The sequence below is a fragment of the Cavia porcellus genome, unplaced genomic scaffold (assembly GCF_034190915.1).
Source record: "Cavia porcellus strain 051 isolate PalLab524CR breed Dunkin Hartley unplaced genomic scaffold, mCavPor4.1 scaffold_27, whole genome shotgun sequence".
NCBI lineage: Eukaryota > Metazoa > Chordata > Mammalia > Rodentia > Caviidae > Cavia > Cavia porcellus.
In genome coordinates, this window is record NW_026947510.1 from 52,403,506 (window position 1) to 52,430,524 (window position 27,019).

The 27,019-nt window shown below is 51.4% G+C and overlaps 1 protein-coding gene and 1 long non-coding RNA gene across 3 annotated transcripts; one reads left to right on the plus strand and one right to left on the minus strand.

Annotated features, from left to right (window-relative positions):
- Positions 1–458: 458 nt before the first annotated feature.
- Positions 459–14,294, minus strand: Eif3d (eukaryotic translation initiation factor 3 subunit D). Its single transcript, XM_003470353.5, has 15 exons — positions 14,106–14,294; positions 11,448–11,580; positions 11,102–11,147; positions 9,962–10,098; positions 9,208–9,293; positions 8,573–8,645; positions 7,006–7,118; positions 6,152–6,284; positions 5,279–5,426; positions 4,219–4,349; positions 3,705–3,790; positions 3,475–3,604; positions 1,359–1,501; positions 905–1,188; positions 459–595 (listed from the first exon to the last, which is right to left on the minus strand). Exons 2-15 carry the CDS (start codon positions 11,568–11,570, stop codon positions 582–584), a joined length of 1,647 nt encoding a protein of 548 aa, XP_003470401.2. The 5' UTR covers positions 11,571–11,580; positions 14,106–14,294; the 3' UTR covers positions 459–581.
- A 149-nt stretch (positions 14,295–14,443) lies between these two features.
- On the plus strand, positions 14,444–23,216 carry LOC106027865 (uncharacterized). 2 transcript variants are annotated; one of them, XR_010043899.1, is made up of 3 exons: positions 14,444–19,127; positions 19,387–19,476; positions 20,383–23,216. It is a non-coding gene; the product is annotated as an uncharacterized LOC106027865 (long non-coding RNA). The 2 variants fall into 2 exon arrangements; XR_010043898.1 differs by having other exon boundaries at positions 14,444–17,297; positions 19,065–19,127; positions 19,387–23,214.
- Positions 23,217–27,019: the final 3,803 nt, after the last annotated feature.

Below are 27,019 nucleotides of genomic sequence, written 5' to 3' on the forward strand. Positions count from 1 at the left end.
GCTCCAGGCAGGAAGCAGAAAGCCTCACGTAGCTGCAGGCGGCCTGCCCGGGTTTGTGGGCTTAAGGGCCCTGAACAGGTACCCCGCTCCATGGCTCACCCTCACCCAGGACAGGGTCACCTCAAGGGCTTCCAGAACGAAACCAGGGACTTCACCCTCTAGGCGGAATGTAAGTCTTGGTCAAGTGTGGTGGTGCACGCCTGCCTGTGGTCTCAGCACTCAGGAGGCTGAGGCAGGAAGATTGTTGCAAGTTCGAGACCAGCCTGGGCTACAAAGTGAGTTCAAGGCCAGCCTGAACTGCATAGTGAGACCCTGTCTCAAAGACAAAAAAAGGCAAAGGAACATAACCCTAACAGCACCCAAGAACACAAGGAGGGCACCCAGAGTGTGAACTCCCAACAGAGCCCAGTAGGAGAAGGCAGGGCGTGCATCCTGGGTGGAGCCGCAGGCTGACGGACTGACTAGGGACTTCAGCTTTATTCCGGCTGCCAACTGGCAGAGAGCAGCAGACACACGACCTTCCCAGGCAGCAACCCTCCCGGGAGCGGGAGAAGGAAACTCCAGGCCTACACCTGTCTGGCTTAAGTCTCTTCCTCTGAAAGATACAAAACATTAAGAGAATGAGCTATGTCGGGTGACGTGAGGCCCACTTTCCTGTCTGCACCTCTTGTGAACCTCTCAGGAGCTGGCCTTTCTCGCACTCCAGATGGGGAGGCGGGCAGGGCAGCCTGCAGGTGGGCAGGAGCCAGCCTTCTCCCACACCACTGGTGGGACCGGGGCCCCTCCCCGGCCTTCCCCCAGCTGCTTCCCGCCGGACCTCGGCCCGGCCCTTTATGCCGAGGGTCCTGGTCCTTGCTCCCTTCCAGCCCATAGACCCTCTGGACCCCAGGGGCCCACCACACACCTTCCTCCTCCTCCTCTTCCTCCTCCTCATCCTCATCGTCCTCGTCGGAGCTGAAGGTGCCATCGGGCAGGCTGTAGACACGGATGACCTGCTTGTTGGGGTCCTTGAGGATGAGGTACTTGCCCTCCTCCAGCTTCATGCAGATGTCGATGACGCAGCGCAGGATCCCCCAGGCGTTCTCCACGCTCAGGTTGATCTGGCTGGCGAACTCATTGGGCTTGAACTGCTGGGTGCCCAGGATGACATGGCGCGAGGAGTCCTTCACGTGGTACCGGGACACGTAGCTGCGGGAGGAGACCAGCAATGGGCACAGTGCAGCACAGGGACGGGGACACTTAGGTGGCAGGGAAATGGTGACCCGGGCCTGCTGCTTCCCCGAGGAGAGGGGAAGAGCTGTGCGGTTGCCCCTTACCCTCCCCCTGGGCCAGGCCTCGGCCCCAGACAGCACCCTCACCCCAGTTTCAGGTACTCGGACCCGGCCAGCAGTGCGCAGCAGGTCCACCGTGCCAGCTTGTAGCTGTTGTTCTTGAGCTCAGTGGCGATGACGGCCCCGCGCTGGGAGTCCAGCTTCTGCCGCCAGTCAACGCCGTTGCAGTGCTGCAGGAGGAAAGCGGTCAGCGATGCAAAGGCAGCCCGTGCCCAACGCACCAGGAGCGATGGGTCCTGCCTCGCCTGCTGAGGGGAGCAGGGAAGGGAGGCGACGGCGTGGCTGGGCGCCTCTCGCACAGCCGCACACAGCAAGCACATGATAAGATCTGGTTTTCTAAGAGTGCGTCTAGAAGGGGCGAGACACACACGTGGGGATGGGCTTCAGGGGATGAGGGACAGGGGATCAGTGGAAGATTCGAGAGACAGAGGTCCAAAGAAGGACAGGCTGGGCCAGCCGTGGGCAGGGGCGGGAATGTGCCGAAGGCTCAGGGGTTACAGCCACATGATCCATGTGCACCTACACAGTGACAACCAAGGACCAGGGATCTCTGCCACCTTAAGCCGGATGGGTAAAACGAAAGGCTAAGGGTCACAGGGTAGGGGTTCCCCAACTTTCTTGGTTCTTGTGAAAGAAACCCTGAAGGATTGTGGAAGAGGAAAGCATCTTGGCAGAACACAATGGGGGTTCTGTGTGTGAGTGTGGACAGGGCAATGTCAGAGCAGAGCCTGGCAATCTTTTTAGAGTTCAGTTGACTTGGGGTGGCAGCAGTCCAAGGTGACCCCAATGACCCCTGTGTGCCCTGCACTGGAGATGCGTCCTGCGCAAGGGTGACATTTATGTTACCTCATAGTGTGTCAAAAGGGCTCCTGTGGCTGGGAGGCCCAAATCACTAAGACAGACTGTGGGGGGCCTCCCCCAACCACAGGAGACTCAGGTCAGTGTGTAGAGGTCACAGCGGGCTTGGGAGAGAGAAGAAGGCATGAGGTGCCTTCTAGCTCAGAGGCCCCAGCTGAGTTAGCAAGCAACAGGGGCCTCAGCTGTACAACTGCGAGGGTCTGAACGCTGCCGCCAGCTCGGAGGAGCTCCAGTGGATTTCTCCCAAGAACTTTTGGAGTGGCTCCCTCTACCACCCAAAACTACGAGCTAATGAACAGACATTACTTAGGAAGCCAAGTTTCAAGTTTCTGTTACCGAGTTATGAAGCTCAGGAGCACGCACCCAAGCCTGTGTCAGGCTTGGTACTTAGGGCGAGGAGCCTGTGGTGGGGACTGACCCTAACAGAAGGCGCCCTTGGGAGTCAAGAGGAAGGGGGCTCAGCAAAGACAGCAGATGGAGGGAGCAGAGGCGCAAGCCCGGAAGAGTGAAGTAACCACCCGGGCAAAGAGCCACAGGCGCCACGCCACCAAGTGCTACACGGAGCTCACAGTGCAGTCCAGCCCAAGGCCACGGCCCCAGCCAACCTCCCTGTGGGCTCAGCAGCCGTGGTGTCAGGGAAGTGGGATGAAAGGGCCCGTTCCACTACACCTTGAGAGCCACTCTGTGCATCTGGCCCCAAGCGGCAACTGCCCAGTGTCCTTTACTCTGTATGGTGGCAACAAGGCGCTGCCGCTCATGCCAACCCGTTTGGAATGTGAATGCGTAGCCTGAGAAAGAGCAGTGGCCCACAGTGCCGAGTGGTGGCAGGAGGGGACGCAGAGAGGACGGGGAAGCAGGCTTCTTTCACAGTGCCCAGTGAGGGTCAGTCTGAGCCCATCTCCGCGTCTCCGAGTCCCGTGAGTGAAGGGCGGGATAAAGGAACTGAGAGGCGGAAGGCAGGCAGTGGTGAGGTGCGTGGAGCTGATGACCCAGATAGATGGCAAAGAGAGCTCAAAGCCAGCAGCACACTGACAGCAGAGGCCGGTGGGAGGTCAGAAATGAACAGCGTAGAGGATACTGGAAGGGAAGCACTGGTTCCTGTGTGCCAAATCAGCAGAAAGTTCTAAAAACTTCTGTGTCCGGAAGGAACTAAGTGGAGGAAAAAACCCACAACCCTCCCCCACCCCGTCCCCAACGAAAGGGAAAAGGAACTGCACACAAGTGGCCATGACGGCATGCACTGCAGGGAGATGGCGGCACGAGGAGGGGACGGGCAGCGCCTCACCCGGGAGTCCCACTCGTTGAGTGTCTTGATGTTGATGAAGGACACTTCCCCGTTGGCGCCCGTCATGACGCCGTCATGCTCGCAGCGGACAATGAGGTCAATGTCATCGCCAAGCTTCCACCTGCGGTAACTGCAACGAAGGGGAAACCGGCGAGTCGCTCGAGGTCCTCTGAGCAAGAGAACTGCCCACTGGGACGTCGCCTGCGCTCCCTGCCAGGGGGACGACGTACCGGTACGCCACGGAAGCGATCTCGTTCTTGTCCATGTCGTCCTCCACAAAGGGGTTTGGGTTGGGGAAGTTGTATCTTTCCTTCCCCTGCGAGAAAGACACAGCTGTCAGGGTACAGCGCTAACGACGTCCTGAGCCCAATCAGCCAGAGACAGCGCTGCCCACTCCCTGCATGTTTTAAGCCTGTGTTCCCCTCCTGACTCTCAGCAGTAACTGTGCAGTAACATCAAAACCGCCCGAGGGCAGCAACTTCCTTTTCTTTGCGTTCATTCACAACAGTATGACTTCTCCATGTGGGGCAAGAATCGTCAGACTGTGCCCATCCGTACAGAGGAGACCCTGACCCCATGCTATCGAGTGGCCAGTGGATCAAAGCCAGGCAGTCTGAGGTCAAAGCCCGAGCTTTTAAGCTGTTACAGTGAGAATCCCATGCCAAGGACAGCATAAAGCAGATGTCCAGTTAACAGCAGGTGACTGAATGAAACCCTGAGGCCCACCCGCTCGTGCGTCCTCACCATTCGCAAGCACTGCTGGGAGAAATTGTGGTTGATGTAGGTCGCCTCCATGGCCAGGTTGCGGGGCGAGTTGAAGGAATTACCTTCGTCCTGGGGGGGCTCGTTGGCCGTCTCGCTCACTGTCAGGAGGTCTAGAAAAGCAGGGCCATGGTCACCCATCTACACAATCAGAGTCAGCGACAACATGCAGAGCCCCAAACCACAGTGGTCCTTCCTCCTGCTAGTGGGGTCGCCCCAGGGGGACACATGCTAGGACAGCAGCATGGTCCCAGCTAACCTTAGGTGCTGCCTACGACAAACTCAATCCCATGCCTGCAGTCCCAGATACCTGGGAGGTGAGGCAGGAGGACTGCAGCTTGAGGCCAGCCTGGGCAACTCAGTGAGATCCCATTTCAAAGGGAAAAAGGAGACGGACGGGCTTGGTGGTAGAGAGCTTCCCTAGCACCCAGAGGCCCCTGAGTTCAAGGTCCAGAACTGCAAAAAATTGAGTCACAGTAAGAAGGCTGCCTTACTTTAGATTACTTTTGGATTTGTAAAAACAAGTTTTACACCATCGCCTTTTTAGCAAAAGAAAAGCCTCAGGCCTTGAATGTAATTACAGTGCTTTGTTTTCACGCTGTGACTTTTTTGAACGCAGTGGTATTCACTTATGGTGTATGGATATGCACATATACACAATATAAATGTATGCATGCATGTTTTCTCCCTTATAAATATAAAATAATCCCAGCACTCATGAGGCTGAGACAGGAGGATCACCTCAAGTTCAAGGCCAGCTTGAATTACACAGGAAGACCTTGTCTCAAAAAAACCAAGCTAAAACAACCCAGAAAGTGGCATCACTTCAAAGGAAAACACTAAGCAAATGAGCAACGTTTGGAGGCTCAGTGGTGGGCACGTGAGGAACCAGAAGGCCGAAGCCTTGAGGAGGCGCTGTGGGGATGTCTCCATGTCTCTGAGGAGCAGGGAAGACACGCTGCCCATTCCCCAGGGAAGACAGGTCACCTTCCGACTCGAGGGGCTGGGAACTGTCCAGAGCTGCCCCAGGCAGGCTCCTTACCGAAGTCCGAGTTGTCTCTCTTGTCGAAGAACAGCTTGGACCCAACTCTCTGGACCACGATGTCCCAGGAGTACACCGAGCGGGTGCAGCTCATCAGCGTGGCCAGGATGGCGTCGGTGGCAAACACGTTCCCCTGGGTTTTGGCCAGCTGCGAGGACAGGAGGAAGAGGAGGTACTGAGATCTGGCTGCTGCCCGCAGGTGGAAGAACGCACTCTGGGTCACTGTCCTGGGCCACAGCGGAACCACCAGCCACGAGCCCTCCTCGGTGTCCAGCCAAGTGCTCAGCAAGGCTTTCATCCTGCCCCTGTGGCCACAGCTAGGCATGTTCATCCCCACTTTGCTGGTGAGAAACCCAGGCTTGAGGTCACAAAGCTGGTGAGCACGGCAGAGCCCAGCCTGGAGCCCAGCGCTGCACGGCAGCAGCACTCAGGCCCATCTAAGCCAAGCTGGACTCCGAAGCACCGTGTCGGGGCCTGGATCTACACTCGCAACTGCTCTCTGTATCTGCGAGTTTTGTGCTTAGAGACCCAACCCAATTATTAGGGGTGGGGGGACACCCCCAAAACTAACTGTGCTGAGCATGTGCAGACTGGTTAGTCATTACTCCCTGAACACTGCAATACAGCAGCTACTCACACAGCACTTTGATTTCTTATGAACTCTAACATGATCTGGGTGTGCATGAGGACATGCTTGCATGGGTTACATAGAATTCCACCGCACTGTACATAAGGGATTGAACATGCATGGGTTTTGGTATGAGGTGGATCCAAGCAATCCCCTGTGGATAATGTGGGACGCTGTGCTTTCTGTGGCCTCAGCTGTGGGAGCCGGCAGCATTCGTAACAGAGGGAGTGGTGGGGGACACGCACTTTCCGGATGACGGGGTCGTCTGTGGTGGTGACCGTGTGGAAGATGCGCTTGATGCTCCGCAGAGGCTTCTCACTCCGCGTGGTGATGCGGTCGAAGGCTTTGTCATAGTATTCCAGGGCCCCACAACACTCACTGAGGGGAGAACAGGCGCGACACAGTCAAGACAGGAGGACCTCCTGCTGCCCTGTATGCCTTCCCAGGAAGGCTAACATAAGAGGCAGGGAACGGCCTCTCTTACTAGAACAAGAGAATCTTGGGTGCCTGCTCAGTCTGCTGCTTCTTCCTTAGCTTCTGAAGTGGCTGTGAACCACGGTGAACACAAACCACTCAGCCCGGCCCCCTCACTGTAAAGGTCGCCAAGGTCTCCAGGAGGGCGAACGTCTGGCCTGGTGCTCTGGTTCCCCAAAGCTAGTTCTGTCCACTGCCCTTTGAGGTGATGGCCTCCGAAGCAGTTTCCCAGGAGCTGTCCAGTCCCTTTCTGCCCACCCAGCTTTGTAACTCAGCTGTACTGTGCTGCTGGTCAGGATGCCAGGAAGCTCAAAAACCCTGAAGTTTAACATAAGCAATTTTTTTTTGTTTTCTTTCCTTTCTGTTTCCCTAAAAGAGCCACATGCCTTAATTTTATTTATCCTTCAGGATGCCAGAAAACTGCAAGAAATTTGCAGTTTAGTAGCAGTAAACTTCCCTGTATTTTTCTCATTGGTCTGATTTTTAAAGAACATTAATGTTATGCAATGTCTTCTGTGTAAGGGGCTTCAGATTCCTTTTGGAGTTACGAGGGCTTGGGGAAACCCCCATCACCAGCTGGCCCACACATGAAGGGGTGTGACAGAAGGTGAGAGATGCTACTTACATGTCCTGCGGCTCTGACACTTCCAAGTAGCGCATCTTCATTAACTGAGGAAAATCCATTTCCTCTTTCACCTCCCAGTCGCTACGAACCTCAACTGAAGAGTCTCGGGGTTTCTGCAGTGGGAAACCATTGAGGGGAAAAAAATGTTACAGCCCACCCAAAGTACAAAGCAGAAGATAGAGCCCCTGCCTCCTAAGACCTCGTAATCCAGAAAGACTGAATCAAGTTCAAAACTAGGGGACTTCACTCTGAGGGAAGGGTGTCACTCAGGGCCCCTGCACCACTTCTCAGGTATCAGCTGCTTATTCCTGACACAGCGGGCGCTGCATCGGCCAGGTGTAACTCCACAGCCAGGTGTAACTCCACAGCCCTCACTGTGCTTTGGCTCACATGGGCCTACTATCCGTGTGGCGCCCACACGCGCGCTACACCAGTGTTACTGCTAACAGTGTAAGCTGGAAACAAACGCAATGCCCACCAACTCATTAATGGTTTGACAAAATGTGACAAATCCATGAAAGGCTACTTTATTTGAGAGAAGAATGAAGCATAGTCTGCTCTCTCTATGCAGGTTCCACATCTGCAGCCTGAACCAGCTGTAGATTAGAAACGTTTTGGGGGTGGTGGGTACAGTACCTGCAGCCCCGTCTGTGGGCTACAGGCTGAAGGGGAGATTCGAGTGAGCCCAGGATTTGAAAGCCAACTTGGGCAATACAGTGAAACCTCACCTCAAAACCAGACCAACACACATACAACGAAGGGTGGGGGCGGAAGGAAGCACGCGGGGAAAAGCACCCAATCTGCACACGTTCCTTCCTGTCATCGGGTCTCGCCAACAATACAGTACAAAACCTATTCATGTACATGCTACATTGTACTGGATATTACAGGTTGAGCGTCCCTTACCCAAATCTGAAACGCTCCAAAACCTCAAACTGAATGCTGATGTGAAGCTCTGATTCCCTGTTGTGACAGCATTTCTGATTTTGGGTTAGGCACGCTCAACCTTTAGTTTACTTCAGAATCTAAACACTGCTGCTGGTCCCAAGCATTTTGGGTAACGGATATTGAGGCTAAAGAATCTGGAGATGATCACATGATGATGAGGCTATGCCTAGGTCATGTGCAAATACTACACTGTTTTCTGTAAGAGGTTGAGTGTTTGCAAATTTCGGTATCACTGCAACCAACCCTCCACGGACACCAAGACTGTATCAACACACGCTCTAACATGGATGGACCCTGAAAACATGACACTAAGTAACAGTAGCCTTGTCACAAAAAGACCACCTACTACACGATTCCATTTATGTGAAATGTCCCCAAAAAGAAAATACAAAGATAAAACCAGATTAGTGGTTGCCTACGGTTAGAGTGATGGGGGTGGGTGGTGAAGGGTACAGAATTTCTTTTTAGGGTGATGATGATCAGAAATTGACTGTAATAATGGCTGTATACCTCTGAATACACTAAAACCACTGAACTGCACAGTAACCGAGTCTTATCTCAAAGCTGTTACCGAAACAAAATCAAACTCCCAGACAGAATTCCAGTATGGATCCACTACCTGTGATTTTTGGTCCCATTTCTGCCTCACTCCAAATTGTTTCTGGAATTTTTTCTGCAGCCGGATGCGTTCTCTGAAAGACAAAATACGGAGATCTCAGCACAGATTTTTTTTTTTTGGGTCTTTTTCCTTTTTATCGGTACCAGGGATCGAACTCAAGACTGCCTGCTTGCAAGGCAGACGCTTATGCCGCTGAGCTAAATCCCCAGCCCCACTCAGCACAGATCTTAAAGTCAGTAATTTTTTAAAAGGCAGAGCTGCCCTTCCCCAGTTGAACCTTTTCATCATCCTTGACTCCTCTGAGTTATGAGCATACACTGGAGAAGGAGCCCCCAAATACTGACCAGATGTGCTTACAGGGGTGCTGTGCACGGCACCCCCAAGCTGTGCTCACAGCCCACGAGGCCCCACAGGACATGGTGAAACGGGATTTCCTAGACTTGTGCTCTGCAACCCGAGTGCTGCTTCGGTGTGCGTGTCCACCACCAGCAGGCAGTATGGTGGCACCGAGTGGCCTCAGAACTTTTCTCACTTTTTTCGGTGGCAGGGAAAGGGCCACCCTTCCACTCTGGCCCCGACTTCTAGGGACGGCCAGTCTCGGAAGCACCCTTTGCTTTAGGAGGAGGCAATCTCACCTTTCTTTCTGCTTGGCACTCTTAGGCAGGGTCTGCAGGTTGAACTGTATCATGTTGCGCCGATCTTTGTCTCTACGGAGATTCCGCTGGGGAGAAAATGTCCATGTTAAAATCTTAAAGAGATGTGGCTTACGATAGGTTAGGACTAATGGGAGGTCTTCAGAGGAAGTTCAGGAAGCAAAACTCCAAGTTTCACATCTTAGTCTGGCCTTTTATTCTACAGCACCAACAGTCTGAGAGTTTTACTGGGACACAATTAGCTCACATTCATATTCCCAACACATTTTGCACGGAGGGAGGTTTACTGGTCTTGAAATTCAAGTTGCCAAGTTTGTCTCTTTATGTAGTACGACGCAGCCTGACTGGACCATCTACTTAATAAAGTTTGTATACAGCAATTAAGTGAGGCGGCAGACACCCTGCACTTTGTTTCTGTACCGGCAATCAAACTCAGGACCTCATGCTTGCCAGGCAGGCCTTGCGCCCCTGAGTTGAATCCTCAGCCCTACTCTGCACTTTGTATCCAGTTCAAACATTCACTTACAGGACAGTGTATGATGTCCAAGCTACTGGACCAGAAATCTAACTGAATGCAACCCTGCTCCCAGTATAAGTTTACTTCAGCACAAGATTTTTCCATTGAACAACCACTTGGGTTTCCCTAGACGACTAGGATATATGGTCTTCTCTCCTTAGAACTCACAAGGCTGCACATGTAACAGGCGAAGCCCCATGACGGCTGGGTTGTGCCTACCTGTGCAAACCTCATCCGGTTGCGCTGGTAGGCAGTCTTCTGTGTGCGCGCTGTGTCCACCAGCTGGAAGCTGGTTTCATCCTCCTCGTGGAAATAAGCATACTGACTCCCACCGCCAAACTGAGAGGAGTACTTATCTGGAAGCACAGAGACAGCATGTAATCACCACCACTGTGGGCTGCACTGGCCTGACACCTCACTCTTGGAAGTGTGGTCTTGGGCTCTGCAGTGCTGGCCGGGAGCGTGTTAGGAGCGCACTCACAGCCCCACCTGGCCTACGAATCAGAAGCACAAGGTCTCCAGGTCACTCACATGCACCTCCCAGTTTGTAAAGCTCTGGTCTAAAGAGCTGGGCAAGGCTGGCCGCGCACATCACTGTTCCCGTCACCTGATGCCCAAGGCGAACATGTCCAACAGATCATGATACTTTCTTGCTGATCGAAGCCCCAGACATCTCTGGGGTTGAAATCCAGAGCCTCCGCACTGAGCTACACTTTTTAAACTTTTGAGATAGTCTTGCAAGTTGCTAAATTGCTCAAGTTGGGTTTGAAACTTACAATCCTCCTTCCTCAGCCTGGAGGCTCGGATAATAGGCATGTGCCGTGATGCCCCATTCAGACATCTTAATTCAGTATTCCAGGCAGCCATTTCCAACAATTTATTTTTCTTTTATTTTTTGAGACAGGGTCTCACTATGTAGCCCCAGCTAGTGTTGAACTTGCAGTGATCCTCCTGCTTCTGCTTCCTGAGTGCTGAGACAACAGGTGTATGCCACCAGGCTGGACCTAAAGAATCTTAACTGGCTGGCGCAGACAAAAAGTCTTTTTATGTTTCCAGAATCTTAGAGCCAGTACTTTGATACCTGGAGTTCACTGATTGGCTCTTGAAGTTAAATCCCAAGCAATGGTATGCAAAACACAATGTATTCAAAATGTAGGGGTTGAAAATGTCCAGACCTCTTTACTGAACAGTCTGAGGCTATTCCAAATATGTGGTCATTACAGCCCTGAGTATACTCCTACAAATTACTAGTGATTGTCGGCATCCTTCCTGTCCTAGGAAGCTTTCGGATGGAGGCTATTAGAAAAAGTAACGATTTTCCCAAGGCCCTGATCTGGGCAGCCAGTGACAAATACTTACTTGTGTACCTCTTGTCTTGGTATGTGGCACCTGTCCAGTCTGCAACCTGTTAAGGGCAATGAAGAAGGACAGAATGCATGAGGGAACCAGACTGGTTTTAACTGGCCCAGAAACCCCTGAAAACAATGGGACACCATGTGACAAAGAATCAGAACTACCTCTCAATGACTTTGTGAGTGCCCAGCCCTTCTCTGATGACTTTCAGGTCATACCTCCTCTCAGCTGGTACCTCCATAGGGTACACAGAGGCTAGACTAACCACGTGAAAAACAAAACCACAACACGAACTGGTGGCAAATGGTCTCTACAGCTTAAAAGATCCAGATTCCCACTGGCAGCCAAATACCTTGCCTAGACGATCTCCTTTGCTGAATGGCTGGTAGGGCATGTCCCGAAACTGTTCTGGAATTGCACAGGGACCCCAGCCTGAGGGGTTGTCCTGGATCACAGGTGTCATAAACTTCGCCATCTTCTAAAACCTTAAAAAGCAAACAATGTGAAGAAAAGGTCTGAAGTACAAAATAGCCTCTCTACAGGATGAGCAGATACATAAATGCCAAAACTCAAAATGGAGTATAAAAACCAGGATCCTCAATTACTGAGCTAACAACATAACTACTAACGTTTTGTAAATGACTGTGAATACTTAAAAGCCAGCAAACAACAAAACTGATTTACTACATTTCATTAATTCTAGAACACCCTCTAGGTCATTAACTCTGAATGGATCATGAGCCTTACCCTCGATGGAGTACCACACAGCCGTTGTCTTTCTTAGTGCTGCATAAACCATGTTTCTTGAGTGGCATCTCACAGATTTCACCAGCAATATCTTTTCATAGTGTTTGGTTCTCACTAACCCAGGTGTCTGCACTAAGGCACACATCTTAACTTCCATAAGATAATTAACAATTTATACCACAGGATCATTGTGAAAATCTTGTTAGGTGACAGACATGAAATTCAGACTTCCAAATATGTATTTATATGCACAGAGTACTTAAAGAGAATCTGGACTTTATCCCTTAAATTTAATTTTCCTTTCTTGTTCTTCTAAATTTGTTATCAACGAAAATCCTATGTGCTGAGCAAACAAACACAGAAATAGGTAAAAGACCTGCCAGATGCCCAAGGAGGTCACCGTAAGTCTTAAGCCAGTGATGGCAAACTTTTAGAGCTTTCAACCATACAAACTACCCCACTGTGGCATGCTGCGTTCCACAGTTTTACCACCACTGTCTTAGGTCAAAAGTGGTTTTATGTCAAATATTCTTTTTTCTTTATCAGTACCGGGGATTGAACTCATGACCGCCTGCTTGCACGGCAGGTGCTTATGCCGCTGAGCTAAATCCCCAGCCCCATGTCAAATATTCTTAAGTATTACAAGTATCAGGTTTTGTTCTTCATACCTACTGTGCACTGACTCACTAAATCCTCCCAACAATCTTAAGTAGAAGCCAGTGATATCCCTATTCTCCAGCCAGGAAAACCAAGGCATTGTAAAATTAAGAAGTCACTCAAAGTCACAACACTAGTTGGTGAAAAATTTGAACCCAAGCGAGTTTGAGTTCAAGGCCAGCCTGAACTACATAGAGAGACCTTGTCTCAAAAAGACCACAACACAAACAAACAAACAGAAAAAAACCCCAAAAACAAAACCAATAAAAACCCACTAGTGAACCCTGGCAATGCAGTTCTGGAATCCACGCTCTGTGTAAGGTGTAGCTCATCTCAGTAGAGTAAAAAACAGCAGCTCTACAGATGGTTGGTGGATCCAGGGCAACCTTCTGAAAATGCTCAGCTGAGTTCCCAGAGCAAAATGCATTATACCAATTATTTCCTGATGGCTGGAGAGCAATCGGACTGCAGGTGTACTCAACATAGTAACCTCTCAACACCCCTTGATAGAGACGCGGGCTTTCTACAGATGACACTTGACAGCAATAGATGGCGCAGCCGGGAGCTGCATCCTCTAAGCTAAGCTATGGGCAGAACAGAAGGGAAGGAGAGGTGGTCTCAAAGCTACTCACTTTAGGAAAACATTTACGGAGCTTCTACATGCCTTAGGTACCATGGTGGACACTTTTCACACCAGGAACCTCCCCACCTTCTCATTTACGAGATAATTTGAAGCTGAGCTAAACCAAGCAGTTTAGCTGCCCAGTATTTCACAAATAGATTTGATTTCCAGGGTTGTGTGCACAAGTCTAGTTTTCTTTCACTATAGTTAGGCAGTAGCCTGAAAAACTCTGGGTTTTTAGATTACACCGAAATACAGCAATGATGTCGCGAAGACGTTTTAAAAATCTAGCTGTCAGGAGCAAGATGGAGAACAGACCCAAGGTTTGCTGTTCACCATCTCTTGGAGAAGCAGTGTCAGGGGTTGATGTCCCTTGGCTTTAACAAATACAAAACCGGATGAGCAGAAAAGAACCACTAGAAGGAACTGAACTATTCAGCTAAAACTATGTGACATCTGTACTGGCCACAGCGGGAGGATGGAGAGGCTCCGACAGGGGAGGGAGAGGGGCCCTGTGGCTGGCAGATGAATCGTGCAGATCACTGTCACTGCAAATCCAAGGCCATTACTCCCTTGCCTAGAAGTGGGGTGGACTTCAAACCAGAGATGGACTCTTAACAAGCAGTTACAGAACCGGGAAGGAAACACTTGGATTTGAACTCCTCCGATCAGGAGCGAACACTCAGGTTGGCACTGAGAAACTCGTGGACCCTTCGGCCTCGCTGGAAATACCGTGACCCGTCTGGGTCAAGTGACATGGCCTTCGGGAGGAGACTAAGGCGACGATCCCACACTCAGGACCGTGTCCCGCAAGGCTTCAGGGTCCCGATCTGGGACCACCTAAGGCCGGTTCCAGCCCCGCCCAGCGAGGGACAGCGACGACAGGAGACGTAAAACAAGTCTCTTCCGGGAAGCTCTCGAAGCCCAGGAATCGTCCGAGCCGGCTCCAGAGACCTGCAGGACCCCACGAAACACGCCGCTCACCTGTAACGGCCCCGGGCGGCCTGGATGGCGACAGATGATCCTGGATAGACAAAGCCCTACAAACACCACTCCGGAGAACCAGGAGAAGGAAGAACATGCGCGCGCAGAGGCCGGCGCCGTAAACGCGACCGGCGCTGTCGTAAATTGCCTTTCTGCTTTCCGCGGATTCGGCGGAAAAGCGCAGGAGTCGTAAAGCGAAGGTACACCCGGAAATCCGTCACTGTTTTTTGGTAGGCGTTTCTTACCAGCCTCTGAGGCGCCCAGAGACGCTAGGCGGGTGGTTACGTCAGACAGTATCCACGACGCCCTCCGAGGGCGCCCGGAATTGAAACGTGGCGTCCTTAAGTGCGAGCGAAGCTGGAGCCGAGGAGCGGCTGATGCCCCGCTGCGTCCCACAGTGCTTCGCGGCGAGCTGGGCCCCGCTGTTTCCCAGAACACCCCGCGGCTCCCTCGCCCCGCGCGGTCAGCATCTTGGTTTCAGTCTCACTGCGAAAGGAGGCGGCGTTTCTTCGCCAGAGCTGTTTCCCCCCAGCTCATCCACAGTGCGGGGAACGCAGGCTCAGCCGTGCCAAATGGCCGCGTAGTTTAGGCTGCCAGTTTCAGGGATGGCTGCCAGGGTTCAAACCGTAATTCCACAGTTCTTAAACTTAATTGGGCCGAGGAAGTTTTCTGGATCGCTAATTTAAAAGTGCAGATTCCGGATCTGACTTCCGCAAATTGACAGTCAAGTTGGGTGCATCTGAGCTGGTAATCCACGGGTATGCATTTCAGTTAGCAGTTGTGATTCTGAGATGGTGACATCCCACTCTAGGGTGCCCTTCTGGAGTCTCGTTAAAGAAAGACTCAAAAGAAGGGATTTTACTGAAAGCCCGGATCGTTTCTAATTGAACCCCAAGCCTTTCTCTTTTGGGGAAATGAATATATATATATCTCATGACTTTGAATTTGCCAGGCAGGCACTTGGAAAATATATCTTACTAGATCTGGTGTTCAAGTCCTGCCACGTCCTAGCTCTGGCAATTGCATCTTTAGGCTTTAGTTTCCTTCCCTGTAAATTGGAGATAATAAAGGATAAAATAAATATATGTGAAAGTAATTTCCACTTTCTGTTAATTCTTTACCAGCTGGGTGAACTTGTACAGGTTATTTGATTTCCCTAAACCACTGTATTCATATTTAACATAAGACTGTTGATAGCATAGCAACTGTCACTTATTTCCATTAATGTTGTCTCAGCTGCCTTCCGATTTTCCTAATTTTTGTTTGCTTTCTTAATTTTGTCTGGTACCCGATGAATCATGCTCAGTGCCAAGCCTGTTCACTGGGGCTTTCTGTTTGTTGTTCCGCTGTAAAGTCTTTATTCCACTTTCAAGATGCACTTCGAATGCTGCCATTTCTTACCACCGTCTCCTTTCGGTTTGGATCCACTCTTGCTCCTCTCAGACTCCTTCTCTCCTCGGTGGGCAAAGCGATCTGTTCGCCATCCTGTCTCTAACAGCTTCCCATTGGTGTGCTTGGGGTGAGATAGGAAGGGCTTCCCGCCTCCTTTGGTCCCTACTCTTCGGCTTCACATCTTGCCATCCTGCTCCCCCTGCTCTGGTCACCTCGGTCGGTCTCCTTTTTGCACATTAAAACACCTCATTCTCGCAGTGGGGGCTTTGTCCTTGCTGTTCTTTCCCCCAGGTTTACCCATGGCTGGCTTGGTCCTGTTTCTATGTCTCTGTTCATAAGTTAGCTCCTGGGCTGCTATGTGGCGCAGTGGGAGAACGCTTGTTTGGAATTGTGAGGTGTTGGGTTCAACCCCAGGACTCCCCCAACAAAAATGTTGACACTGTTCCTAAAATAACAATTTTTCCTTCCACCCCTTAGCCCCTCACTCAGCTTTTCAGCTTTGTTTTCTTTAGAGTTCTCATGCTCTCTGAAACATTGTTTCATCATTTAGCCCCCAGCTCTCCCTTTGAAGTGGAAGCTTAGCTGCAGGGCTCTGTCTTTCTTACCTAGAACAGTATCTGGTAATGCATATTTGTTAAATTGTGTGATGGACAGAAAAGTGTCATGAGATATAATGGGAATATGAATTTAGCGTGTTACCCTGGACACATAAGTACATAATCAATGTTAGTATAATTGAGATCCTTGGTAAACTAATGTGCTCTAAAGTATAGAGGCAGGCTTCGATTATAACTCAGTGGCATAAGTGCCTGCCTGGCAAGTGCAAGGTCCTGAGTTTGATTCCAGGCACCAAAAAAAAAAAAAAAAAAAAAAAAAAAAAAAAAAAAAAAAATTTGTATCTATGGGGAGATGTACTTCTGCCGAATGCTTGGATGCTATCTTATTTTTCATCCTTTGTTCTTTTTCTTTTGCAGGGCCGTCGCTGCAGCCTGTCTCTTGTGTCAGAGTTTAATCCTCATTCCTGTATCGTAGCGGCCGTCCTACCCACTCTCAGCCAGCTGGAGCAGGATTTAGAGTGTCCTATCTCCTTCTCAGTAGTGGGTCCCTGGGCTTGGGTGGCAGATCTTGCCTGTTCCCTGTGATACTCCTGTGCCTGTCTGTTGTCCATCTGACTCCATGCTCAGACAGCTGGTTGACCCTGCTTTTGCATCAAATCAGAGCATGACCCCCTCCCCATATCCACTTGAAAATCCCTGAGTAGCTCCCTTTTGTCCCTGCCCAGAAGATAAAGACCTGTGCTCCTCCCTGGCCTGCAAGGCCCTCAGGGACAGCCCTGCCTTTCTGCTTCCTCTTTCTGGGTCACACCTCCCCTCCAGACCTCTGCCTCAAGATGCTCACCTCTCACCCGCTGTCTTCTGGTGCCTGGTGTCCACATCAGCTGGATCTTCATGAGCCTGTGTCCTCACGGGCCAGGCATTTCCCTGCCACTCTGTCTGGCCTCACCAAGGCCTCATTTGCTCTCTCACTGGCTTATACAGAGCCGTGTGGCCAGCGTGGTGCTATTTTAGGAGCCTAAGTCCAATTCTTAGCACAGCCCTGGGAGATGGCCCCATCATGTGCATGTACAGGTGAAGTTACAGAGGCACGGGGAGATACTCCCATATGCTGGAGCTCTGGGCTCAAAGGGCAGCTGGATTCGACTCGTCTCCATGTCCTGTTAGTGTTTTATGTGGTCTGTTTCTTTCCTCAGGAGGTTTGAGACTTTATGTGTCCTCTCTCGTCCTCCCAGCACCTAGTCAGGTACTTTCCACTAGTTGACCCTCAGAAAAGCTTTGTGGGATGCCTGAGTCCCCCTGAGCACAGCCCCTCTTCTGTGTGTCCCTAGTGCCGGGAGAGTCCTCTGGGACTGTGCTTTGCCTCCCGCTGGGCCATGCTGCCAGTGTTCCCACCTCCTGGCCCCAGACCTGCTGGTTTCCTGCCTGCTCAGCACAGTGCCTGGCATGAAGAGCTTGCCCACAGAAGGCTTCTTGCACCCAGTGCCTTCTGGAGCTTGCTTTCAGAGATACGGAATCAAAAGTTAACGTTCTTGCTGGGAAAATGTGAGGTCGGAGGCAGAACCTTTGCTCTAAAGGACCTTTTGCAGCGTCTTTCCAGTTAGGACATTCATGAACCCGTCTTTGGGCAGCTGAATGACGAACGGCAGCCCACCAGTGTGACAAGGCTCTGAATTTCATTTTTGAGGTTCACGATTGTAATTTAATTGCAGTTTTACAGATGGTCAGACAGGCGAGTTAATGAGCCTGAGGCCACACAACTCTTGGACAACATTTACTCAGTCAACATGTAATCCTGGCGCTCCTTCTGGGCATCTGGCATAGAGAGGGCGAGGTGTGGAGAGTGCGGCAGGGAGGAGGATGGGTGTGGGCCTCCATCTCTGGGAGGCGCTGGCCTTTTGGGGGGCTGGGGTAGACGTGGGAAAGGGATTGTGTGACAGTTGGGTGAAGAGGCCACCATGGGCTGTGTGTTAGAAGCGATTCCTAGCACTCGTAGCCTGGGAGCGCAGGGAGGTCTCTGAGGCTGCCCTTAAGCTTCCAGCCGCTCTGCCTGTCCTTCACTCCTGAAAGACGCCTCCTCGTCACCTGGCTGCCTGGCCGCCATCGCCACTGCTTGGAAGGGCTCAGTGTTGGAGAGCTCGCACCCCTGCTATGAACACACCCAGTCCCTTTGTGCCTCGGTGTCCCCAAGGCCCTATGTGGTCCTCGTTTTCCTAGGCCGTCCACATTGTCAGAGTTCTAACAAAATGACGATGCGGGAATCCCTCCGCTCTCTCCTGGGCCTGGGATCGCAGCCCCTGTGTCCCTCCTGGGCGCCCACCCTCCCTGTGAGGCTCCTCATGTCCTGTATGACTCCCCGTCCTGAGCACAGGCTTTCTCTCCTCTGTCTTCTGCCCCAGGGTCACCCTGTCCTTTCCCAGCTGACCTCGGCCAGGTGATGGGCTGCCTCTGACCTGTGGGCTTGGGCATCTGCTTGGGGCTGCCGGGCTGCATTCTCTCAGGGCTTGATTTTGACCTTCCTTCTCCTCCAGGGACTTGGACGAATTGCTGTCTCTGTTGGGAGGGGACCTTTGTGTGCCTGATTTTCCACTGCTGGTCATATGTTACGACCTAGGGGACAGCTTTGCTCCTCCCCTGCCCTGGCCTCCCGGTGCTTCTGCCCGACACTGTGGCAATAGTGATTGGCTGATTCCTGTGCACTTATTTGGTTCTTGTGCGTCTGCTGTAGATTGGATCTGACAGGGCCCACAAGGGCTCATGTGCTGAAGCCTTTGTTGCTATAGGAAGGAGGTGGATCCTGGGGGAAGAAGTCAGGTCGTTGGGGCCTGGCCCTTTGCTATCTCTTTCTTTTTGGTCCCTGGCCTTCTCTGCCGTGGTTCCTGCCCCAAGTAACCATGCACTGAAACCTCTAAAACCATGGCTCCAAATAAACCTTTCTCCCTTTTAAACTGTTTAACCTTAGATGTTTGTTACAGCAAGGGAAAACTAATACAATGTGTCTTATATCACACAGGGTACCCCTAAGATGGGATGGGAACAGCTCGGTGTTCCCAGTTGCTACAACACCTGACACAGAGTAGGTGCACAGTAAATATTTGTTGACTGACTTAATGAATGGAAGGACAAGCATTGGTGTAAAATGTTTCATTTAGCTGGTGTTACCAGGAGCTGCACCTTTGCGACAGGACCCTTTGTGGATAATGGTTGGTAAAGTGAGACTCTTGTCTTCAGAGAGCTCCCTACCTCGCTGAGGGAATGAGGACAGAAGTCTTTTGCACACTGAAAAGGGGGGGGGCCACCAGTATCCTCAAGGCCCTCCATTCGCATCCCCACAGGTCACCTCTGTCGGTGAGAGGCGCCATCCTTGCTGTTTCTGATCAATCTTTTGTGCTGTACCGTTCTGTCCTGAGAAGACCTTTGCCCAGGTAAGAGGAGCGCACTTTCTGATGGGAACTTGCAGCCCTCGCACAGGGAAATAACGCTTATTGAGTGCTGGCTGGATGCCAGGCACAGTGCTGGGTGCTTGACATAAACAGTCACCTCTTTGGTGCTATCTGAGGCTCCCCAGACGGTCAGCCGCCCTCCTATTGATGCAGGGGGTGAAGGGGGCTCTGGCCTGGTGAGTAGTTGGTCCACTGAACAAAGGGCAGAAGCAGCATTTGAGAGCAGTTCTGTGTCCTTGGCTTCCCCGCCTCACAGGCTGGTGGCGGATGTTCCTTTTCTCTCTCTGTCTCTCCCCTGCTCTCCCTTCCCACCCAGAGTGGCAGCGGCAGCCCCAGGCTCCCAGGAAAGGGTCTGCTTTGCTGCACTGGGGCAGGGGGGAGTGCTATATTTGCCTACCAGATGTCCTGTCTTTCCCTGGGGGTGTGCCCAGGCGGGGGGAAGCGTCCTGTAGATTTCCAGGGGCTGAGTCTGCCCCTGTAGCCAGCTCTTGGCAAAACTACTGCTGAGCATTCAGGCAGAACGGAATTAGGAGGCCAGAGAGAGCATTGATTTCTTGAACTCCGTATGCGGCACCTCGTGCATCTGCATCTCTCCTGCTGGACTGAGGGGAAGAGCGGCTGCCAGGATCTACGCCGGGTCCCAAGAACTTGGCCAAATGTAGGGTGACCAGGAAATTTACCATCAACATCTGGGACTTTGGGGAGAAAAGGGGTCACTGTCAGCAGTTACGCCAGGAGAAAGGTGTCAGAACTGTCTCATAAGCTGGGGGTGTGGTCCCCCTTGGGGCAGGAGGTAGACTACCACTCCCCTCTGGCTTTCTGTGCCTGTGCAAGAAGTCATTCAACAGACAAGCAGCTTGGAAGATAAAACTGGTAAATCTCTTGCAGACATAGGTGTGGGTGAGGACCTTTTGAGCAGAACCCTGTCACATGACGAAGAACATCAAGAGTCAACAAAAGGGATCACATCAAATTAAAAAATTTCTGCACAGCAAAACAAAACAAAACAAACAAGCCAGAGTGAAGAGACAACCTATAGATGGGAAATTTTTTTTTTTTTTGCCAGCAGTAGAAGGCAAATACCTAGAATATCCAAAGAACCAAGAAAACAAAATTAGACCTCCCCAAATGAAAGACCCAGTCAAAACTGGGCAATTGAAATGAATAGGTGCTCAGAAGAAGAAATGCAAATGGCCAGCAGGTGTCTAAAAAATGTTCATCATCTTTGGTCATCAGAGAAATACAAATCCAAGCAACGCAGGTGCCATCTTACCCCAGAAAGAATGGCCAGGGTCAAGAAATCAAATACTAACAAATGCCGGGGAAGCTATGGAGAAAGGGGACTCTGCTGCATCATGGGTGGGAATGTAAACTAGTCCTAGAGATGAGTGTGGAGATTCCTCGAAAAACTAAACCTAGAAATTCCTTTTGACCTAGCTCTACTCATTGTAGGTATCTTCCTGAAAGAGTTAAAAGACATCATATTACAGTGATACGTGTATATCCATGTTTATAGCAGCACAATCCAAAACAGCTAAATCTTTGAAGTAGCCTATACACCCATCAACAGATGAGTGAATAAAGAAACTATTGATATGCAATGGAATACTAGTCTGCCATAAAGAAGGATAATTTTGAGTCGTCTCTGTGGAAATGGATGCATCTTGAGACCATACTGTTAAGTGGAATAAATCAGACCCACAAGCCTAAATATCGTAGTTTCTCTTACATGAGAAATGTAAATAAGTTAAAGTGCAAAACAAAAGATAATAGGAAATAGGGAGATGGATTCTTTGTAAATGGGAAGGGAATCGAGAGATGGAGGAGGAGAGGAGGAAAGGAGAAGTTAAACATTAAAATGTGCATTTTGCATGTACCAAGGCCTCCATGCATGTAATAAGTCTGTACAGCAAATGTCCTAATACAAATTCAAAAATAGCACCTAACACACAGCAGTGCCATCTCTGTGCCTGTCCTCTGTGGGTCTGAAATTGCTGGGTGGATTCTGCCCAGGGTTCTTGTGCTGCTGAGGTTAGGCATAGTGGGGCCAGAGCTGCCGGTGGCTGCTAGGCATTTCCTTCTTTCTGTGTCCACCTTGTCTTGGAGTGGACAGAATGTGGTGAGTCCTCACAGGGCGTCTGGGCTTCCTCCCAATATGGCGGTCTAGGGGCCAGCATCAGACTGGCTTCAGAGCTGGGAGCTGCAGCGCCACCTAGGGTCTGGAGTGAGAAGGCACACGGCATCATCCCATCCCTGTAAGTGGTTGACTTCCCGTGAGTTAGTAAGTCTGCCCGTTGTCCCCGAGAAGGGACAGAGTCACAGAGTCTTGCTGGGCCAGGCACCTGACTACAGGAGCGTGGTGGGTGGGAGCAGCGCTGTGGCCATCATAGGGATGGACCATCTGGCCTTTTTGGAGTCACCAGTTTAGTCATCTGCAAACATGTGACTGAAGAACTTGGGACCCATCACATGCTAGGAGTTTCCAAAGGAGCCAGGCCACAGGGGAACCTGGAATGTGATCCTGGCTTATTAAGGGGAACCCAGTCAGTTCCCTGGTACCCTCTTTGGGGAATCAGTGTGGGAGGAGGCCTCCGAGGAGGGAATAGGAAGGGGACAGTCACAGAGCTGTGGCTGGCGTGCCCAGTGGTGGGCTTACCTGGCTCCTGCATTGTCCTTGTTTCTTGGACAAAGCTGCCACCTCGAGAGAGAGGGCCACACACTGCTCTGGTGATAACGGCTTCCTTGACTAAAGCCATCGCTTGGCCTGATTTCCCTTTTCTGCAGCAGCCCTGGAAGACCGTGGAACCTCACGAAGCACGGCCTGTCAGGGGGACAAAAGTCCCCACTTCAGCTGGCAGTTTATTTCTTGTGCTTTCCATTCCTGATGGATGCTCCCTGTGTGCGTCAGACTTGAAAGCCTGGTTAAAGGGAGCCTGCTCCTGCCTGGTGTGCAGGCAGACCCTGTGCATCCCGCAGAGAGCTCTCCAAGGGCGTGGTTGGTCTGGTAGACCTGTTTCCAGTGGAACATCAAGCCTCTCTGCTGGGCTTCTGAGGACCACCTTTTATAGATGAGGCGGACGGCTGAAGGTCAGTCAGCTGGTCACCCTGAGTGGAAAGCCAGGTGTGCTTGCAAACCTCATTTCCAATTCTAAAGTCCCCAAGGCTCTGAACACCAAAATGGAGCGAGCATTTCCTGGTAAACCTGATGTGAATTGGATGCGAGGTAATTTAGAGTTTTTATTTTATCCCATTTAGGATGACTATTTATACATTTTGCTGCAGAAAAATTCAAGAGTTTCTGGGCACGGTAGTACACATCTGTCATTCTAGCTTACTCAGGAGGCAGAGGCAGGAAGATCACGAGTTTGAGGCTGGCCAGAAAACTTGGCAAGATCCTGCCTTAAAAACAAAAAACAAAACAAAGCAAAACAAAATAAAGCAAGTCAAGAGTTTATGGACCTCAGCGCCAGAGACCCTGGACTATGCCTAATATGTGTTAGTTCCACTGTAAAACTTTCTTAAAACCCAAAGAATTTTAAGTTATAACCCATGTTACACTTTTCTCTCTCAGTGAAGGAGAGGTCACTATGCCCATTTTAGAGATGAGGAAGACTGAGGGTTGGGGACACACTGCCCCAGGCAGACTCCTTGTGGGACTGTAACATTTTAATACCCTGTTGCATGTTCCTGGGCAAAGTATGCTTTTGAGTCACTAGCCCACCTCAGCCTCCCGAGGGCTTTGCTGCCCCAGCAAAAACTTAAAAATAGAAAACCTGGAAGGATTAAAGCCCCAGTGAGTGCTCCACCCGCCTAGAAGAAAGGAGGCTCGCTGTGTGTTCTGACGGCTGGCATTCAGAGTTATTTTTTATTTCAGCTGGATGTACACTCACCCGTCACAGGACCAGCTCTCAGAATAGAGAGCTACTTGTTGCGTCCTCCAGCCCACTTCCTGCCTCGTGTGGGCATCTCTCCAAGTGCTGAGCCATCCGCTCCTCGGCTGCACCCGAGATATATCAGGGTTTGCAGCCCTGGCGACAGGAGACAAAATAGATTCCCATTTCCTTCGGAACCGTTTAGCTCATTTATAGAGTGTTTGACAGTTTCAATGTGCTGAGCAGTAGCCAGGCCTTGGCTTGCTCCCGTCTCTCCGCCCCACTGTTCTGTTGGTAGCTGGGGTCTGGTGTGCTGGGCCCCAAGCAAGCAGCGATTTTCCTGCCTGGCTTGGCGGCCCTTGGCCAGTAGGGTCCCCTCTCAACGTGGGGCCGCTGTCTGCAGTGCGGTGTCGTTCTCTTTTCAATCCGTGCCACACGCCCCATCCCACCTCCGGGAGGTCCTGAGAGGCCTTGTTTCAGAGGGTCTCATGCAATGCAAGCAGACATCTGGGGGTCAGAATTCCTGACTTTGAATCTCGGCTTCTGCTGTGGTTTTGGGGGGGCCAGTCGGGTGGCCGTCTGAGCCTCGGTTTCCTCACCTGTGAAATGGATGGAGCCATAATGTGTACCACCCAGGCAGGCAGTGGGAATGCGGTCAGAGGGTGCAGTGCTGTGCTTAAGACAGTACCTGGCAAGCAGTGGACACTTAATCCATGGCTGTGGATGGATGTGGCTGCCGGAAATCTAGAGGGAAGGGGCTCTGCCAGGACAAGTTTGTACCACACATCTTTCCAAGCCAATCTCTGGTTCCCCGGGGTGGGATGCAACCCTGGATTGGTTGCTCAGTGTTCAGACAGGCACCAAGGCACGCTCTCACGTAGCACAGAGGCCAGCGGAGAAACAGAGGTGGCTACTCTGTGGGTATTATAACTGCAAGGTGCTTCAAGATTTTTCTGCAAATGGTAGATTTCACCGAAAACTTCAGATTTTGGGGCTTTGCTTAAGATCTGTGCCCAGAAGCTGCAGCTGAGCAGGAGCTGCCCCGGGGCTGGGGGCTTTCTGCCTGGTCACGGTCTGCTCCACCGCTGTTGGTCCCTGCCCAGTCCTCTTGGGATTCACACACACTCTGTGTCCAGCCCTCTGGGGATTGGCAGATCCAGTGCAGCACGGTGCTGTGGGTGCCCGCAGAGCGCAGAGGATAATAACTCAGCCCCTGCAGTCAGGAAAAGCTTCCCAAGGGAGCCTAAGTCGCAGCTGCTTCTCGACAGCACCCGCAGAGGCTGCGGAACACCCTCGTCTTTATGGCTCAAGGACAGGAGCAGAGGACACAAAGCCAGAGCTGGCAGGGAGCTGTGCCGTGGAGCACGCGAGGCCCAGGGGCTCGCTGGCTCGTCTGAGGTCACACAGCTGCCGATGGCAAAGGAGCCACGCTGCTGACAGGAAGCGGTCCCGCCTCCCCACATCCTGTCTGGGAGGGGAGAGGTCTGTGCTGCTGGGCTTTGGACCTGAGGCCTGGCTAAGCCACCTCTGTGCCTGATGGCTTCAGATAAGTCCCTTTATCTTGGACCTGCTTCCTCTTGTCACACAAGGCTGCAGCTTCTGACCCCGAGGGAGAGTTCCGAGGGCCAAATATTGAATCAGTGATAGCTTAAGAGGACGCTGGACACCCGAGGGTCACCCTGACTGTCGAAAAATAGCCGCCGCCTCCTGCAGATTTCAGCGCCGTCTGCTGGGCCGAGATCTTGGAGGGGACCGTCCTCTCGTCTGAGGCTCCGAAGTTGAAGGCAGTGCTGGAGTGAGGGGGGAAGGAAGCAGAATTTTGTGGACAAAAGAGGGGACAACGCAAAAATTCTTTGGCTTTATCAGGGCTCTCATTTCTATAAGTCAGGGGCTCCCCTTAAATCCTCATTCAGTAGCTAGCAGTATTTGTTTTAAATTAATTAATTGTTTTCTTCTTTTTTGAGGGAATAATTGAGAACATAGCATTATATTTGGTTCCCCCTCGCCCCAGGACCCTGCTGTCTTGGATTCAAATGCTGACTCTCCTCCTGATTTGTTGAGAGTCACTTTGGGCAAAACTGCAAAATTCTGCTGGGCATAAAGGCACCACTTGTGACCCCAGAATTCTGGGAGGCTGAGGCAGAGGATCACAAGTAGGGGAATTTAGTGACTTAGCAAGACTCTGTCTCAAAATAAACTCACTGAGAAAGGGCTGGGGACTCGGGTCAGTGTGAAGGTCTTGGTTCAATCTCCAACACTGCAAAGACAGAGCAAAACCTTCAGATTTCTCTAACCCTCAGTGTCTGCACCTACAGAATGAACTCCAAAGTGCCTGTTTTGTAGGGTTTAGTAGGAATGAAATGAGTTTACAGATCCACTGAACCTATGGCTATTATTAGAGGTAATAATAATCACCATCGGTCACACTTGGGCCACACTAGCTGTGCCTTTTAAATAACTTGATCTTCAGCACAATTCTCTGAGGTGGCCGGGGCAGGAGGACTCATGACCTCATTGTACAGAGACACCTGGAGCCCAGAGAGGGCAGCGGTCTACTCAAGGTCACCCAGCATGTGAGTGGCAGAGCCAGACTTCTTAGATGGAGAAAGAGCAGTGCCTTGCACAGAGCCTGGCCAGACGGCCTGAACACACAGCTGGGGGGCTCTCGGGTGTTCTATTTCTCCCCGAAATGCATACATAAATAGAATGTCGCTTCAGATTTTTATTGCACATGATGGTATCCTAAGCCTGTGTCACTGTAAGGAGAAGAAGTGTCTCCAAATCCTGCAGTGTCCGACTGACTTTTCTTCCATTTGTCCTGACGCCACCTCGGCAGCCCCCTCCCCATGAAGTCCCGTGTACCGGAAAGGCCATGCGTTCCGAATTCTGGCCACTAGGTGGTGCTGCTCTCCCAGTCATGAAAACAGGACCTGTGCGTGGACTGCATTTCAGTGCCTCAAATATCAACTAAGCACCCACTATGTGCAAGTCCCTGTGGCTGCAGAGCGAAGACTCCAGTTATTCATTGGTGCAGGCTACGAGGTGTAAATCATCCCATAGCAACAGCAGTCACATTGGTACAAGGGCTTTGTCGTTTAAAGATCAAATTTTCTAATTATCTGGCTCCATCTGCCCAGCTGTCCTGATGTATCTGACACAGTGGTTCTTCTACCCCCGTTGAAGAGAAACCGAGGCACAGAGAGGCGTCGGGACTTGCACCGTGCAGAGCTCAGATGGCAGGCGTTCAATGAGTCACAGCTGGTGACGGGCTCCTCCACACCTGTTCAACCCTGAGGCCAGGGACTGTGTCTTAGCCCAGCTCCTGGTCAAGAGCCCTGGTGACGTCTGTGGCAGGGAGAGGAGAGGTCAGGCTCGCTGCAGGAGCCTCGGAGCTCCAGCTCCAACTCCAGCTCGGGGGGACTAGGCCGCTCTCGGTGTGCTCTCTGGCCGAGAGGAGCAGCTGCTGGGCTGGAGCTGGTGGGATGTGAAAGAGGGGTCACACTTTCCCCGTGCACCGAACTTGCAGGGCATTTGCTGGGCATCGGTGAGTCACCATAATTGGCTCCCTCAAGGCTGCCTGTGGGTGCTGAAGGGTCAGGGATGATTCATTCATTCACTCGTTCATTCATTCACTCACGCATTCAACAAACATG

What these genes read in the sequence shown, in the direction of transcription:
- Eif3d (XM_003470353.5), bottom strand. Translation starts at nt 11,570, where the DNA reads ATGGCGAAGTTTATGACACCTGTGATCCAGGACAACCCCTCAGGCTGG. An exon ending in AATGGGACCAAAAATCACAG is followed by an intron (nt 7,119 to 8,572) that starts GTAGTGGATCCA and finishes TTCCCACTGCAG; the next exon opens with AAACCCCGAGACTCTTCAGT. An exon ending in TCAACGAGTGGGACTCCCGG is followed by an intron (nt 1,502 to 3,474) that starts GTGAGGCGCTGC and finishes TTCCTCCTGCAG; the next exon opens with CACTGCAACGGCGTTGACTG.